The sequence below is a fragment of the Petromyzon marinus genome, chromosome 45, assembly GCF_048934315.1.
Source record: "Petromyzon marinus isolate PM22_M1 ecotype Great Lakes invasive population chromosome 45, UKy_Petmar_22M1.pri1.0, whole genome shotgun sequence".
Taxonomy (NCBI): Eukaryota; Metazoa; Chordata; class Hyperoartia; order Petromyzontiformes; family Petromyzontidae; genus Petromyzon; species Petromyzon marinus.
The window spans coordinates 1,289,485-1,307,159 of record NC_133711.1 but is presented as its reverse complement, the minus strand read 5'-3'; the positions used below and the strand labels follow the sequence as shown (position 1 = coordinate 1,307,159).

Below are 17,675 nucleotides of genomic sequence, written 5' to 3'. Positions count from 1 at the left end.
CGTGAGCGTCGGCCGTACTGAGGGTTTCCCACAGAAGGCGATGGCGCCTGCGAGTGTCGCCCGTAGTTTTGTGTTGCCCAGAGTGAGTGTTGTTCCCTTTCGCGAGTCGCACGTAGCGAACATTTCCCGTCGCCAGTGCACCATGCTGTGTTCCCCGCACCAATTGTTTTACATGAGTGTGTTGCGCGTGGGTGCCTTGTGCACGCTGTTTGTGTGTACCTGTGCGTGTGCCGGATGCGGTCTGTGCAGTGTCCGGTCCGCATGATGTGCATTGTAAGTGCGGTGGATGTGTTGTGTCTGTGTGTGTGGTGTTGAACTGCCATTTGTCCGGTGCGTGTGCTTCTTGCGGTTTGGGTAATGTGGCGTGCGCGGTGTGTTCCAGACGTGGACGTGGCTGGCGTGCGGAGGCAGCTGTGCGGGGGGTTCCAGGCGGCCGTGGAGCGAATGATCCAGTTTGGCCGGGAGCTACAGCTCATGTGCGACACGCTAACCCGCGAGGACGGCAAACACACCGCCGACAACGCGCGCACGCTGCAGGCAAGCCCACACACGCACACACAACAAGAAATATCCCCACGTATAGCCTGAACAACGGAATGTTGGGGCAAGTGCTGTTAGCGACCATCATGTATGAAGGCCGGAACGGCACACGAGAGAGAGGGGTGGCCACCATCACGTTCGGATGCCTTTGTCTCCCTAGTGGCGATGTTTACACTCCGCACCAGGTACTCATTTGAGGCCGAGTCGACCTCGGGGAGGCCCAGGACCGGCTTAGATAATTGTCACTTTTGTTGCTGGTGGCCGTGAGCGGGAATCGAACTCGCACCGCCGGGTTCGTAGTGCAGCAGCGCCAACCTACCACACGACGTGCACTACGAGCACGGCGATCCCCGCACTCTTGCCGTTCAAGGCGGCATTCGCACTGGAGAGAAAGCGTCCGGAGACTTGGTCATGAGCGGAGCTTGGAGATCGGGGTGTCGACTGCAACAACTTTTCTGGGATCTTTGCAGAAGGCAGGAAGCGATGGCAGCGTGGTGGCATCACAAGCATTGATCATAATGATTTAGATTTTTTGTTTACTCTTGTGCAGAATGTTTGGCGTCTTCGACTGTGGATTTCATGCAAAACTGCGCGTTATAATATAACTTCCCCAAAAATTATTTTCAATTTCACGGCTAACAAGTCACTTGTGTGTTTACTTTGTTGTCCTTCCACACCTCGAATTATCACGGTTGGCTACGAGCGGGGCGACGGAAGTTCGACGTACATGCACATTTGTTTGCAAAGAGCACGAGCCTCGAGTGCCACTGAGAAGGGGATAGACACCAATGTCACTGCTGAAACACAATTTGCCATTAAACCCACACGGGGTGACGCACATGCAACATCGGGATGGGGAAAACACATCACTTGGTAAACTTTGTTCTTCCATTCGCAACGGTATTCTTTAAGTCGTCAAATTAAAAATATTTCACTTTCTTTTTTGTAGAAATTTTATCCAAATAGAAAAACACAAAACCTTACGATTGCTTTTTTACAGCAGAGAAATGAATAACGGATCAAGACTTTAAATGCCGAATTAGGATTGTACGTGCAAAAGAATAACATGGTGTGATCAATGGTAATTGCGAATGGTGTGAATCAGAATCAGAAAGGGTTTTATTCGCCATGTAAGTTCACACCGACACGGAATTTACTTTGGCAGGATGGTGCATACATTCAACATATAGGAATCTAAAATCTTAAATAAGTTTTAAACAAGTCTTACTATAATAAGGGTTAAAAGTCTAACACCAAGGGGCTGAAGTATATAAAATTAAATAAATATCGAATATAAAACAGCTTTAAGATAAATTTAAAAATAAAAAATACAAAAAATATATATAATATCACGCCCTTTCGTTTTCAGCCGACGCAAGTTTCAATCGGTTGCCTTGGGCATCGTGTGGCGTTCGGGGGGGGGGGGGGGGGGGGAGGCTGGAATTTTTTTGGAGCTGTTGTATTGGCGGGGCGGGGGCTAGGAGCGTTGTGCATATTGCCTCTGTAGACCGAGTGCCATGCGTGGCGTTTGCGTGCGTGCGTTGGTGCAGGACGCGTTCAGCTTGCTGGCGTACGCCGACCCCTGGAACAGCCCTGTGGGCTATCAGCTCGAAGCCACGCAGAGGGAACAGATCTGCAGTGCACTCAACAGCACTATCCTAGGTGCAGCATTCGGACACATGCGTGTGTGGACACAAGTGGCCTTGACATTCCACTGCCAGGATGCGTTATTACAATGTAATTGGTGGAAAAATTTAGCATCCTTTTTTTCGCGTGAGAGTCTTCTGAAGAATAGGTGACCACATTTGCTATGCTTGGTCTAGCCATGTGGCCAGCCATGTGGCCAGCCATGTAGCTGGCCACATGGCTATGTTCGAAATGCTTGGTGCAAAATTGGGAATATTCAAGTTCTCTTCCTTTTAGGGGTCAGTTCATCTCTTCATCTGTTTGTGGTCACCGTGGGCATCGACAGTCAGTAGTCATCCTACGTTGGGGGGTACTAGCCAGTTGCGTAGGAATGTGAAATTTCCATCACCAGCTCAGGGCTGCAAAAGTAAATGTTGAGTACCGGTCCGTTGCCAAATTGATCAGGATTATTACACTGTGGCTTGTCGAATGCGAGACCCGCGGCCGAGTGGCGACGTCTGACCACGTTGCCTGTGTGCTGCTGCTGCTGCTGCTGCCCTTGTCTCTGCAGAGGCTCAGGGCCTTCCCAAGCAGCCGGCGCTGCTGCTGGCCGTGGGGCAGGTGACCGAGTGCCTGCGCCTCATGTCCCGCTCCAGCCTCGGGGCGTGCGCGTTCGCGCGGCTCGAAGACTACCTTTAGTGTCGCACGCAACGCACGGGGGGGCGTGTGCGTCGTGCGCGTGGTGCGTGCGTGCGAGTGTTTTGGAGCGAAGAAGAGCCAATGCATGCGCTCCGGAAAAAATACGACCCAGCCAACCCGACTCACTATTATTTTTGTTTATTTTGTTGCACACGCGCATGATGCACCCGCGCGCTACGGGCAGCCTGCCCCCACCGCCCGGTGGAGCTTCGGGGGTCGCGCACAGAGACAAACGCCACGAGCGCTCGGCTGCGCTCGTGGCGCTCGCCGAGACGCGGGCGATGGGGGACGAGTTGCGCGTCCCGCCGTGCCCCGCCGTGCCCCGCCGTGCCCCGCCGTGCCCCGCCGTGCCCCGCCGTCCACCTCAAGCTGCCCGGCACAAACGGAGCAAGGCTCGCCGGGGTTACAGCGGCGATGTTAACCACCCACGGACTAAGCGTGTGTTTTAAAAGAAGTTTTTATTTCATTGTTGTGTTTATTTTCTCCCCCCCCCCGCCCCTTCCGATATTGTAAACGTTTTGCTTTTGAGTGAAATAGAAAGAGAAAGTGAGAGAGAGAGATGCATACTTAAATATAAAACTAAATATTTGCAGGGCATTTCTTCAACTCGCCGTCGCCTCGTTCGTGACAACTGGGTATGGGGATGGCTCTACACGGGGCGGCTTTAACGAGGGTGTTCATTAAACAAGTGTGTGTGTGTTTTAAAGGAGATGAGATGCCGGTGTTGAGGTAGTGGAAGTGTGGAGATGTGGTGTGCTGGATGGCTTTGCAGTCAAACTGCTCGCCACGCTCGGCCTTTGTGCATTCAATGCGTGACGCCGACCGTCACTGCCCGCTAACGACCCCTCGTATTGGTAACGCCGAGAGCGCAGCGCGAACACCGAAGGTGAACGCCGGCAAACCTGCAGCGCCGGGACTTGGCGATCGGGGAAAGAAGACAACTATTAGGCGACTGAGCGAACATAGCCAGCCAATCATAACGTGTAACCCTGTCTGCAATGCTAACCTCACCAGCCAACCAGACCTGCGCCCTACCCCCGTGTTCTTAACCAAACAGACTAACACGACCCCCCCCCCCTCCCGGCACACGCTCCACTTGGAGCACATCCATCATTGTGACCCAATCCTCGCTGATGCTTCGTGCAACTCCCATTTTACTGTTCGTGGTCTTTCCACTCGTGGTGTTTACAGCGCCCCCTGCTGTCACGTGGAGTTTTTCAATAAGCTCGGCATTCGTGTACCAAGATCGGAGCCCAAATCCCACGTTGACAGTTGCACACTACTTTATTGCCACACCAGACTGCCCGACCCCGCAACGTATCTGTACCAGTTGTCCAAGTCTCCGTTTCAAGAGATCGATGAAAGTCGTTTGACTTTCATCGTACGTGGCCAATTAGTACATGGAAATCGATTTGGTCTGTGTTTGGGGCAGCCCTAATTCAGGCCGTGCTTCCATTTCTTCTGACAGAGGGTTGGGGGGGAACGAGAGCTCCGTGCGTCTCGTCGGGCCTCCTAAAGCCTCCCCCGGTGCCAGCGCGTAGAGGGCAGTGGCAGATGCATTCATTCATGAAGATTTTTTTTTATGATGGGGGAAAATAAAAAGCGCGTACAAGTCGTATTTTAGCAAAAAAACGACTGTGGACTTGCTTCAGTGCACAGAGTATTACTATTGTTGTTAGAGAGGTCGGCGGGTGAAAGAAGACGGGGGTGTTTGATTTTAAGCGAATTTGCGGTTGTGTTTTTAAAGCGAGTGTATTGCCGAGAAAAGTCGCGGCTGAGACGTGCGCGACGAGCAAGCGAGCCGCGTGTGAGCAAGCCCACGAGTGAGACACGCAACGAGCGAGCCGCGTGTGAGCAAGCCCACGAGTGAGACACGCAGCGAGCGAGCCGCGTGTGAGCAAGCCCACGAGTGGGACACGCAGCGAGCGAGCCGCGTGTGAGCAAGCCCACGAGTGGGACACGCAGCGAGCGAGCCGCGTGTGAGCTCGGCCGTGCAGCGCGCCTCCCACCAGTGCTGCGTCGGAAACAACAACGCCTCCCCCCCCCCCTCCACTGTGCGGACCGCGCAGACGTGTGGGACGCTTTGTGTTCGTTCACACGGTGTCATTTATTTTTGTCCATGACCGTATCCATGACGGTATCACCCCCCACCCCAATTAATGGAAACATTAATTCTGAAGCATAAAACTTTAGCTGCAGGAGACCGGGTTTCGCTTAATGGCACACGGGCGACGCGCCAGGAGAGACTGAAAGGAGGCGGCGGCGGCGCATGGTGATGTGACGCGACGTGATGGCGGGCCGTGGGGGTGAGGTTCGTGTAAAAGCGGCGGCGGCGGCAGCGGCTCATCCCATTTGTTCGCGGTGCGTCTTCCTTTCCCATTTGGCTTCTCAATATGAAATTTAACGCCGAGCAAATGAGCGGCACTCCGGTCGGAGCGCTCGCCATCAGTAGGCTGCGATTCGGGACATCAACAGTGGGGTCATCCAATTTGAATACACAGGCCCCTGTCATAGGAATGTGAAATGTAACGCAAAATCAACTGCTTCGCCACCAGTGGAGGTCAGTGCCCACCCCATTGCTGTTGATGCTCAGAAAACAAAAACCTCGTCTGGAGCTGTGCGCGCGTCCTGACAGTGGGTCTCCTGGAGCAGAGGTTCACAGCCACCGATCGCAGTCCCAAAGCTGGACTACAACCCAAGTCCAAACCCTTAAATAACATACACCTCGAGTTGTACTTTTCATGAGTTTTACAAAAGCATTTACCATAGCAATGAAACGGCAAATGTTGTAAACCTCACTCTTTCCTTGTTTTCCTTTCTATGTTGTGCCCAAAATATCTTGCGTTGGTCCTTTATCAATAGTGCTGTGGCCTGGAGAAATTTGCATTTGTAACCTTCGGCGGTGAGAACCAGCGGTGCATCGCTTGGTGTTAAAGAACTGCCTCTCGGAAGAAGATGCCGTAGGACTACTTCTAGGGGCTCTTCACGATGCCTCTTGCACACACTACCACGTGCCCTGCACAAAGAGATGCAATCCGCCAAACGAAATGACAATTCAACCGTTGGCGTGTGGCCGACGCGAGACCGCTTGCCGTAACCCGCGAGATCGGTTTAACCGTGGGGCGGCTGCCTTTGCGTGGTCCCAGGCTCTCGGCAATGCCTCCCTCCTCGGTGCTCTTGACGTGGTGCTGGCTCCCCGATCCGCCTGGGGCCACCTCTACATTTGCCTGTTCCATTTAAATCTCGGATAACGTTTTGAGCGCACGGGGGTCAAAAATCCGACGATTAGCACGGTTGGCTACGTACGGTGCGAAAGAAGTTCAACGTACATATGCATAAAAAAACAACTCAACTGAGGCTGCTCAAGGATGTTGACTGGCTCGCCCGTGGCGTTGCTCGCCGAGTCCATGGGGCTGTGTACGAATCAACTTCTCTTGAAACTGGCAGGGGGCTTGCAATGCCACTGGGCTCCTTGGAGCCTCGCCGTGCTCTGATTGGATAGGCGCGGACACGTGGCTCGTATCTTATGCGAGTGGCGATTGCACATTTGATTTTAAAACTTACACATTTGAAACATTTCAAATTTACTCATCATGAAGTTCGATCAGTTTGAACCATGTTTGGTGCGTTTTGAATATATTTTTTTGCGTGTAATGCACCAAATTGCTTGTGCGCATTATCAAAGCGTGTTGGTATAAAACTCTTTGAACAGCACTATCTCCTTCATTTGTGGGTTTTGGAAATGCGCATGGCCCCGATGTTACTCGCCGCGGCTCCAAGTGGACGTTGCGGCCCTCCGTGGCCATGCTGCCTAAGGTCCCCCGCGCCATGCCGGCTGATGATGCTAGCGGCGGTGACCACACTTTGTAAGCTAAACAATAAGAGGTAAAGTTACGAGCATCAATTAGTCATTTTTATTTTCAATGATTTCATGTTTTTTATATATATAAAAATAAAATATTCAGCGTATAAAAAGTACCAAGTTTTTACGTGCTACGCGACCAACCGCCCTTGTCTCTGTACGCCTGACCACGCCGAGACGCTTTGCCTCTTAAGGGGGGGGACACGTAACCTGGGAGAGCCGTCTAGCGAACGGTCGAGAGAGGTGCGGGAGCCACATCGTCCCAAAGAGAATGGGAATGGTTGTCTGGCTCGGCCAGGCCCAACACCGCACGGAGACACGAGAACATTGCTTTGGTGAACGTTTACCGCGCGACACCACGGCGTTGTGAAGTGTTGCCCGTCGTGTGTGTAACTGCTGCTGCTGCTCCTACGCGTACTTCGTGAAGGACCACCTGCCAATACCGACGTGCTGGCGTTATCCATTGCTAAGTTCCTATTTTCATTTGTGCCTAAAAGGTCCCCTCTGCGTGTAAAGACGCTGTTTTGTTCCAAAGGGATCCTACCTAGGAAGACCGACGGGCATTCATTGATGAGGTCGCTGTTGGTATACGTGGGAGAAATCCAGAGTGGAGAATGAAAATGCACATACAGTACACGTGTAGGTCAGAGACGGGCTCACTCTGCTGCACCATCCCGGCTCGACTTGAATGCCCCAGCGTCTCGGGCGCGTCATATTCACCGCCCTCGTCACGCCCCGACGATTTCAGTCTCCCACAACCCTCCCCCCGGCCCGTGTGCCGCATGGTTGGCCGTGACCGTGCGTGACCCCCGGCAGTCACGACGGCATCGTCAGGTGTGGCCGTGACCCCCCGCCCCCGCCGCCGTGTGTGGTGACGCTCCGCACAATGTTCGCCACCGGGCCCCGCGTCCCCTGGGTGGTGCCGCCTCTCGGCGCCGATTTCTGGGCTGCGCGCAGGGCCCCGATGCAGGTAGCGCAGAGACGGGCGGCCGGTGCAGCTTCGCGGAATCCCATGTCCACGAAACGTGAACCAAACTTTTAATCGATGCAATAAACTCGAACCTGAACCGGTTGAGTTTAGAAAGATCTTTCCCCTTCGGGAGAATTCCGTGACTTGTAAAGTGGACTTTTTTTTCTCCTTTCCTTTCCTTCCAGTGATCAATATATGGATACAAAGTAATCTCACTTGTACTCGGTGTCCGTCCGCCTGCCTGTTGTAAACACTTTTGCACATGTGTTGCGCCATCACATGCTCCACGGTATCCTTCAAGCAAAGCAACCTCTTAATTTCAACAATACCCAGTACACATCGGAGGTTGTAGAAATTGTCCAAAATATATTTTTTTAAAGATTGGGTAGGATATAAATTGAATTTGTTAAACTTATAGATAATTGGAGTAAAGCAAACTTAACTCTGTTTTCATATATTCTACAATGCATGCGTGAAAAAACCGCTCCTGACTTGAGCTGATTGGCCCACGGCATCGCTGCCGTAAAATCCGATCGATTCGTGGCGGGGAATGCGTCTCGCCGTGGCAGTGCCAGCTCAAGCCGAGCGGTGGGCTCCCGTGCGTGGAAGCCGATTCGAGAGCACCGATCCCCCGTTGTGAACCTGAGGTAGCGTTGTGTCGCCGGCGTGGCGTCACCTGGCAGTGAGCATCCTCGAGAACCAGCGCGGACTGGCTTTGCCAGCCGACTTGTTCTTCTCTCCTCCAGGTCCAGTTCAGGTTTTGGTGTTTGCAGCCCCGTGAGTGTAGGGACCGCATCCCGTGTCGGATCTTTTCCAGGGCGTTCAGGCTCTCGTGTGGACTCCTCAATGACCGCCTGTTTTATTTGAACGTCTTCCCTTTCGGTTTTTTTGGCATTCGTTATCACGCGGCTGCTCAGTGTGGTTCCGGTTTCCTTGGCCTGGCCACTTTGTCGCCATTCCCTCCAAGCAAAAGTTGCTCTCGAAGAGTACCGCTGTCGCCCGTCCAAGATAAATTAAATAAGTTCTCGGATTGTGCCGTCGCTGACGATCTGTGCTGCTACGCGTTGTTTTTACGTGGGGCCCGGCGGACCGCTGAGGCATCGACAAATTCACCAATTACGAGTCGCCAATCGCAAAGCATTTCCGACGCTCATGATGATGATAATGCTTGCATTAGAATCTGCTTTGATTTATGCAACAACATATGCTCGTTACATACGCCGGTGTAATGTAGGCTAATGCAGAGAACGACTCCAGTTGAGAGAACAAATGGAAAACGAGACGCAAAATGGACCACTGAATGGCGAGCCCAGATTTGTGACAATCCGCGAGACCGTGGCGACGATGCGAGACGTTGCTAGGGCAGCGTGATGCTCCCTTTGACTACTTACACCCTTCGGGTGCTCGTTCTGCGCTGTTGGTTACGTATGGTGTGGAAGAAGTTCAACATACAGAGCAGAAGTGGGCGGAGGGGGGGGAGGGAGAAGCTCAGCTGGGCCTGAGCAGTGATAAAGTCGGGCAGAACGTGCGCAGCGCTTGCATTTAGGTGTTGTGTGATGCAAGTTCAGGTGGCGAGGTGGCTCGGAGGTCAGTTCGCCGAGCCCGAGACCGTTTGTAGTAAGTTGTTGGCCTCAGCCTGGTGTCACCGATGACTGCACGAAAAAAAAACAGTCATTGTGATGTGGTTCTGAAACTTAATTGGGCTACATTCCATAACATTGGTTTTCAGTTTGACTGTTATTGCTGTCAGTAGCAGGGCAGGTGAGAAAGTGATCTTCCCTTGCATATGGACTAGAGGTCACTCGAAGGGATCTCGAGGTGGTTCTGTGTAATCTGCTTCTGTTGGCTGTTCTCTTAACGCACTGTTCCGTGACAGATCCGAATGAACGCTTTTGTCTCGTGACATGACGTCAATAACACAATTTAGGTAGAAACGATGTTTGAGGTATTTTTAACAAGATTTTTTTTGGGTGAACAACACTCAGCGTACCATCTTTGTCGGCTCAATTTCATGTCGGCCGAAGGGCCCGGTGTAAATCCAGCTGCTGCATCTCGAAGTTCGATTAGTTTAATATTCAGGCCACAGTGGGGAGAGGGCTCATAGCTTCATTGCAGCCAAGCATAGGCGAGGCATTGGTGAGTTTGCGTCTCCATTTGTCGCAATGAGTGAAGCGTGCGGAGCGAAAAGACGCTACCCCAAATTGTGTCAATTCCTTGCAAACTGACGGCGTCAGCCCTGTCGATGATTGAATCTTGGAATGTTGCTGTGCCGCGCGTCTCCCAGTGGTGTTACTGTAAAATCAGACTTTGAGCCATGAAATCGGCCCGAATTCTGGTCTCCCAGAAGCTATGTTTGAAAATGTCGATCCTGACTGAATAAGTGGCCTTGTGTTGTTAAAGGCTTTAGATGTTACTGTGCACGGGTGTGGTGGGGTGAAATGCAGAAAGGCATTCGATGTAACGTTGTAGTGTAATGTCGGTGAGGGCAAGTATATGGCACGTGCCTCTGTCCCGCTTGATGTTACCGCTCTCAATCCGTCTGTCGTCAATAACACGTTTACACTTTAGGTCAATGTGCAATGCTGGGGGAATTTTCACCGCTACAGAGTCGTGAACAGACAAGGTCTAGGGGTGTTTCAAGAGGCGCCGAGTCAGAATTGGGAGGTTAAACGCGGATGGGGTGTCGCGCGCGCTCGGCTGAGAAGGCGCTCGCACGTTCAGCATCAGTTGCCCACGTTCAGCATCAGTTGCCCACGTTCAGCATCAGTTGCCCACGTTCAGCATCCGTTGCCCACGAGCCCCCGCGTGATTTGTACGATCGCAGCTGCCGCTCTGCTCTTGCCCGAGTGGTGGTTGGGGCTGTCTGTCGGGTCACCGTCGGCCCTCTTGTTCGGGTCGCCCATCACTAACTCTGGCGGGTTTTGGGACGCCCTCGTGCGTGCCATGACAGGCACCTCGTGCCGCGAGTTAGACTGCGACGCAAACCATAAACCACATTGCTTCTATGTCGATCATGGACACGATCTATGCGGGGCAATGCGTACATATAAAAGATAATGTGTTTGCACGTTAAACATTCTGCTGCTCCAGGACGGTGCGATGCCCTCGCGGCTATTGAACGCCGCCCGGACGTTCCGAGCGCTGTGGACTCGCTTTGTGCGGCTCCTACTGTGCGTCATGACATCGTTGGGGGGGGGGGGGGTCACAGTGGCCCCAGCGTGTGGCTGCGCTTTCGTCTTCAGCCTGCACGACGCGGAAAGAAGCGTGCCTCGTCGCGAGAGTGCGGTATCCCGTGCTGCGGTGCATGCTGGGCATTCTGAACCCAGTGACGTCGATGGAGGGAGGCAATTGCGGCGGCGGCGGTGCACGTGAATGTCGCGTGGGGTTTTTTTTCCCCCCTCCCATTTTAAAATTAAAATGCACGTGGGACGGCCCCACAATACACAGCTCGCCTACAAGGCAACCCCCGTGTGTGCTCCCTTAACATCAGCGATGATAACGTGCAAAGGTGAAAGGTACCCGTGCTGCAAAGAATCATGGTAAATACCACACAGTCAGTTTGGAGTTCGATTTCCCGCAGCGGCCAGGTAATTTCCGCAGGGCATTATTGGAACCAAAGGTGTTGACCGCTGCCAGGCGGATTCCGACACGGAGCGCTAGACCACGATGTGCCTTCGTCTTAGCTCAAATGTCTCCGTGTGAGACTGCCCACGACTAAATTGTTAAATTATTATATTTGTTCCTACGGAACAACAGTATGTCCAGGTATCCTATGCAGCTAATGATGAATCGGGCTCTCATTCGGTTAAATGGGTCATTGTTGGGCGCCGTTCCCCGCATTTGCCGATCTGCTAAAAAGAAAGTTTGCATTATGAGACCTCCTTTGCCAAAAACAAGATATAGTAATAGGCTTTACCCTTTTAACTGGCACAAAAACTGACACCTTTATTCAAGGCATCATGTTTGCAATAACCACAACACAAGCAGTCAAAATGCATTTTGAATGCTTGTGTTGTGGTTATTGCAAACATTTTGAATGCTTGTGTTGTGGTTATTGCAAACATGATGCCTTGAATAAAGGTGTCAGTTTTTGTGCCAGTTAAAAGGGTAAAACGTATTACTAGAAAGTTTGCAGTTGTCATTTGGAAAAGCTGCGGTGACGGAGAGCACCGCGGGCCGTGCGTCCAGAACCACCCCTCCCCCCGCCGATTGGGGGTCGCACGCAGCCAGCAGAGCACTGCCTCGAACGCCACTCGCTGCAGCGTGCGTGCTCTATCCACCTTTAGCAACCTTCGGTATAACAACAAGAAGTCCTCGTGAACGCCCATTGCACCTGATGATTGCTAAACCCGCACTGTTGCGGTGGTCCCTGGCACCCGGTGTTCGAGAAGCCCTGTGCTGCTGCGTGTTGCCACAGACGGTGGAACTGGAAAGAAGTTTGTCCTCTTTCCTACACGGCTTCAAATTGTAGACAGCCGCAATGTAGCGACAAACATAGCCCGCTATTATAATGGTCGCTTTACAAGAACGGGGCTCGCTATATTTGTTTTTGTCTTGCGAGTCTTGCAGCATTGTGGGTATTTCCCATGATGCCTTTTTAGCTTGCACACCTTTTACCGACAGCAGCGGTTCTTAACCTTTACAACAGCCCTCGTTACAAAAAATTATAGAGGGTTTGATGGAATAAAGTAAGTTGTAATTTATGTGCCCGTGCTTAATTTGTGTTTCGATTATTTACCTTCTAAACAAATCTGGCCATGTCTCGCACCCCCAGGGGGTGCCTGATGCACCCCAGGTCAAGAACCACTGACCTAAAGGAGTCGTACAACATTATCGAACATTGCCGAGAGGGTTCACGGGAAATTAATTTACCACATTTCTCGTAAGAAAACTGTTCTCAGAGAATTCCGGGTTTTTTTTTCCTCTCAACCATTTTGGCGATGTTTAAAAGAGGATTGAACGTCGCCGCACTCACGAACGTTTGGGTATTCTTGTGGTGCACGTTGTTGATGTTAAACAGACCTTTCAGTGTACAAAGTACATTTTTGTTACCGGTTCAAGGGGTTGTTGTTATCTTTGGCGCAGAGAAGGGGTCGTTTCGCCGCCAGTGAAGGAACTCGCGTCGCCGCTTGCGCGTTGTGCAGTTCGGTTCCACGCGAGTTCTGCTGCTGCTGCTCTCGCTTACACCACGGCCCTGTGCTGCTCACCTCCGAACCCACCCAGTGGCGGTGCCGAGTTGTGTGTGGACCGGCACGGCTCGCGTAGTGGACCGGCACGGCTCGCGTAGCGGACCGGCACGGCTCGTGTAGCGGACCGGCACGGCTAAATGCCGTGCGAGCGGTGAGGGTGCTTCGCACGAGGGTTGGGGAGGCAGGGAGAGTTGGGGAGGAGGAGGGGGGGGGGTAGTTTTGCTTGCCGAGTTCCGTTGTGTCCTCCAGGCGCGTCCACCACACCCGGGCGATCCGTTGCGCAATGTGGGTTGCATGCAACCGAATCGCTCGTGCGTGGACGTCTCTGGCGCCATTTGCGAGCAGTTGCACAAAGGTTGCTTAAAGTAGAGAGGCAACGATCCGCTCGGCGATTCGTCGTGACGTTTTACCACCATGTGCACGTTTACAAACTCCGATTGATCGGTCGTTACGATCCACGGCACACCAAACGCTGCCGAGTCTCCAACTCTACTCGATCGGATGTCGACAAAGCGGTTGCAGGGCTGGCGATGGTCGAAGTTGCATGGTTTTCAGAGGAGGCGGTATGGTTGCTGACCGCTCGGGGCACGGAGCCGACGTCACTCGCCTGGTCACATGGTGGAGTCGCAGAGCATTTTCCTGAAGGATGGAACGGCGGGTGGCCTCTCGTTCCCGTTTCGCTTCCGTCCCATCCCAGGATCCACTGGATTTGCCGGTCCATCCACTCCGATTCTGTTCGATGTTTCTTCAGCTGCGAGTTTTTATTTTACTTTTTTTTTAATGGTGAAGTGGGCAATAGAAGCAAGCCTGTACAATGCAGTGTTACTTTGGGTTTCAATTATATATTTTTTAGTTTAAATGAAACAGTTGAAGTCAATTGCATTTTCTATTTTATCTCTGTTACGATTTTCAAATATGGTTTTCGCCGGGATTTTTCGTCCCATGGAAATGTTTGTTTGATGTTGGCTTTCCCCTTGGTATGCAAGTGAAACGTGTGACGTGATTTATGCATTTTTTTTGGGAGACTGCCGAGGTCTGGAAGGAGAGAGCTGCTGAGATGTAGAACTCAATCTCATGAAACCAGACCAAAGTCAGAATTTGACTTTCGCCTTTTAATCTTTTAACCTGAATCCTAAAGCTAATAATTCCTTCTTGGGATTCCAGAACTCACACTAACTACCTAGTAAACTCGAACCCGTGCTATTTCCACTATGAAGAATCCTGTGCTTTTTCGTAATCCATTCGTATTCATAATCCTGCACTCATGCCACACCGATATATGTTCAGGAGTTGTCAGCTTCTGTTGCACCATCTCCCGGGATATCTCGCGCAAAAGTCGCCATCGCACGCGCTGGCTTCCACCGTCTAAGCCAGACGTCACGTCACGTGACGTCAGGCTGAGCACCAAACGTCCATGCAGCATCTCGGGCTTTTGCGGTTTATAATTACAGTCAACTAGCCTACAGCGTGTTTGAGAATTAACAGTTTCAGTTAAACTAACAACTATAAACATTTTTATTTATCCAGGTAAGGCCCACGCTGAGTTATATAGCTCGTTTTTAGAAGCGACCTGACCACAAATGATAGCTCAACGAAGTGGCTTATCGTGTGGACATTTATAGCAGCCAAATACTCTAAATGCATGTTTCTAAATGTGGAAGGGAAAACCGGAGGACCCGGATTTAAAAAAAAAAACATGCGATCACGGGGAGAGAGAGACATGCAAACTCCCAAATATACAGCAGGCGTCGGGGTCGAACCCACGACCTCTTGTATACCAGGCAAGGGAGGTAACATCTCGCCTCCGTGGCGCCCAGTTGGTGGAGCAATGTTGAATCAGAAATCGGGCATTGTCGTTTCGAGAGCTGCGCTATCCGGTTGTGGAGGTAATAGATCGCTTTCGTGATTATGGGAACGGCTACCCGATAATCGAGTAACACAAAATTAGTTTGGGGGTGTGGGGGGAACTCACCTCCGTGTCCAGGTGTGCCGCTGGACGGGAGGTGATGAGCGTGGCTTAGTAATGTCATTGTCATCTTCCATCAGCAGTGTCGCGTGGGTGTGACTTGTAAAGGATTTCCCGCCTTCCTCTTTTTAAGACGGCCCGAGTAATCGACCACAGACAAAAGGAGTATTAATTGACTAAGTGTACCGGCTCTAGTCACGTTCAATGAATGCCACACTCCGGACAGCAGCACCTTCCCTCGCAATCACGTTGCAAACGTCCTTCACTGCGTGCTGCGGGAGTCAGTGTGCGGGATGGTGAAGTGACTGATGACAGCAGCTGCCCACCTGGTGGGAAGGGCTGGCTGTTGAGGGCGTGCTGCCCGCGTGTTCACGCGCCGCACCGCCCACGTGTTCACGCGCCGCACCGCCCGAGTGTTCACGCGCCACACCGCCCGCGTGTTCACGCGCCGCACCGCCCACGTGTTCACGCGCCCCACGTGTTCACGCGCCCCACCGCCCACGTGTTCACGCGCCCCACCGCCCGCGTGTTCACGCGCCGCACCGCTGGCTCTCGTTTGTAAATCGACGCAGCGGCTTCGCACAGGGGAGCAGACAGAAGTCAGGGAGTCCTTCACTGTTCACTTTTGTTCATTATTCGCAATTGCCATTGATCACACGACGTTTATCTTTTCCACGTACAATCCTAATTCGGAATTTTGATGTCCTGATCAGGTATTTATTTCACTGTTGTAACAAAAAAAAACACTCATCAGGTTTTGTGTTTTTCTATTTGGATTAAATTTCTACAAAAAATAAACCTCGATATTTTTCATTTCATTTTACGACTAAAACAATACCGTTGCCAATGAAAGAATAAAGTTTATGAAGGAATGTGTTTTTTTTTTTCCCCATCCCGATGTTACATGTGCGGTCACCCCGTGTGGGTATAATGGCAGAATGTGTTTCAGCAGTGACATTGGTGTCTCTCCCCTTCTCAGTGGCACTCGAGGCTCAGACTATTTGCAAACAAATGTACATGTACGTCGAACTTCTGTCGCACCGCACGCAGCACACCGTGATAATCGGAGGTGCGGACAATAAACTGAACACGAATTCCACAATTTCTATTTAAAACTTTCGTGACTGCAGGAATTCATGTTCTTGGTTCTTTCGGTAAAGTCACGTAGAAGGGAAACAATAAAAATATAAAACAATACATTTTATTGTTTTATATATTTGAATAATCCTGGCTCTCGCAACCTCTCACTTTTTAGAAGATACAAACAAAGCGTAAGCTCGACGATGCACGTTCCTTCAATTACTAGTCCAGAAAAACAAAAAACTGCGCCTAAAAATGTAACTTCGTCGTTTATTTGAAGTAGAACGTAAACGTTGAAAACGCCGCTCTTGATTCGCTGTGGGTAGTCCATTGCGCTTTGTTTTTTTTTTCATGTGGCACAGATTTAACAATCGGACCTCAAATCACACCCAGCAGTTGGCCGACCCAGTAACCCCAGAGGCTTTAGAGTCTAGGCACCCGGAGAACAATCGCACTTTGGGGGGCCAATCATTCCCAATCGGTGGCCCCCTCTTTTCGACGATCGGCCTGGAAAGCGGCGGCCCTCGGCCCGTAGCGCGGAGCAGCAAACACCGTCCCAATTCTAGACGGCGGAGTCATCCTGCCCCGATGGTATATGCACTTATTCGTCAAAATTCTACACACTTTATTTCTATGTATACATACAAAATGAAAAAAATATATATCAAATACAATTAAATAAATATTACATTTAAAATCTTAAAGAGTTGTAAAACAATTGCTGTCTTGTGTACTTTATCAGTTTGGAAGAACACCTTAAACATGCAGGATATTTATAGAACGATAAGCAACATTTACAAATAATGAAAACGTAAATAAAAAATGTAAATGGTATCAAGGATGAAGTGTAGTGTTAGTGATGTTATAACTTTTCCTGTATTATTTCCTATTTACTTTGACCGCGTAATTAACACGTTGACATGTTGAATTTCAGCAGACGGCAGTAGTGCGTGCCTGGCGCACGGGCAACCCACGTGTGCTTTGGGTTTTGTGTTTTGGTTCCACAATCAAAAACGACAAATATACAACCGTGTTATTATTCTTATTGCTGTTGTACATTAGGTTCTGCGAGTTAACTGAAGCGGTTGCTCTTGCACCGTTCGCTGGAGTCGTCCCCCCACTTCAATACATGGACTGAAAACATACGCGCGCGTGTGTGTGTGTGCGCGCGCGCGCGTCGCTCCTCTGCACCCTCTGCGTGTACACGGATGGCATTGTAATAAAAAAAAGGCTGCCAATTAAAACGTCTCTGCTGGTCGTATGGGAGTAACACCGCGTTCACGGGTGATTGTTGTGTCGGGGAGGCTGACCACCGGCTCCTCGCTCACGTGGGATCCACTGCTCCCCTCTTCCGTGTCCTGGGGAGGGTTACTGCTCACCGACTCCCCCCCCCCCCTCCTTCGCTGCGGCCCCTTGGGGCATGATTCGTGGCTGACGCTTAGCCACCTGGGATCAATTTGCACAATCTCTGCGCACACTCACACCCACTCACTCGAAATCCGACGTCGCTCCTCTCCCGTGCCACGCACCAATCGCGCGCGCGGGACTCGGGGTCGGGGGTCAGAGGGCAGGGACGCCACTCGCACATGCGCAGCCGATTGGGGGGGTTGTCTCGGAGATTTATTTAAAGGTCTGTATGAACAAACTCACGGGTACGCCGCCCGTTCACCCCACGCACACGCTAACCAAAAGGCCGCACAAATAATCTCGCGTGTACGCTGCCGTTAGCCTCACGCACACGTT

The 17,675-nt window shown here is 51.4% G+C and overlaps 1 protein-coding gene across 2 annotated transcripts in view; it reads left to right on the top strand.

Annotated features, from left to right (window-relative positions):
- The window catches only part of LOC116952127 (ran-binding protein 9-like), a 67,637-nt gene extending 50,461 nt beyond the window's left edge, over nt 1–17,176 (top strand). For both annotated transcript variants that reach the window (XM_032971181.2, XM_076074034.1), the window contains exons 12-14: nt 383–537; nt 2,091–2,202; nt 2,738–17,176. In XM_032971181.2, the coding sequence (XP_032827072.1) occupies nt 383–537; nt 2,091–2,202; nt 2,738–2,865 (395 nt within the window). In that variant the 3' untranslated portion in view covers nt 2,866–17,176. The remainder of the gene's footprint in view (nt 1–382; nt 538–2,090; nt 2,203–2,737) is intronic.
- Nucleotides 17,177–17,675: the final 499 nt, after the last annotated feature.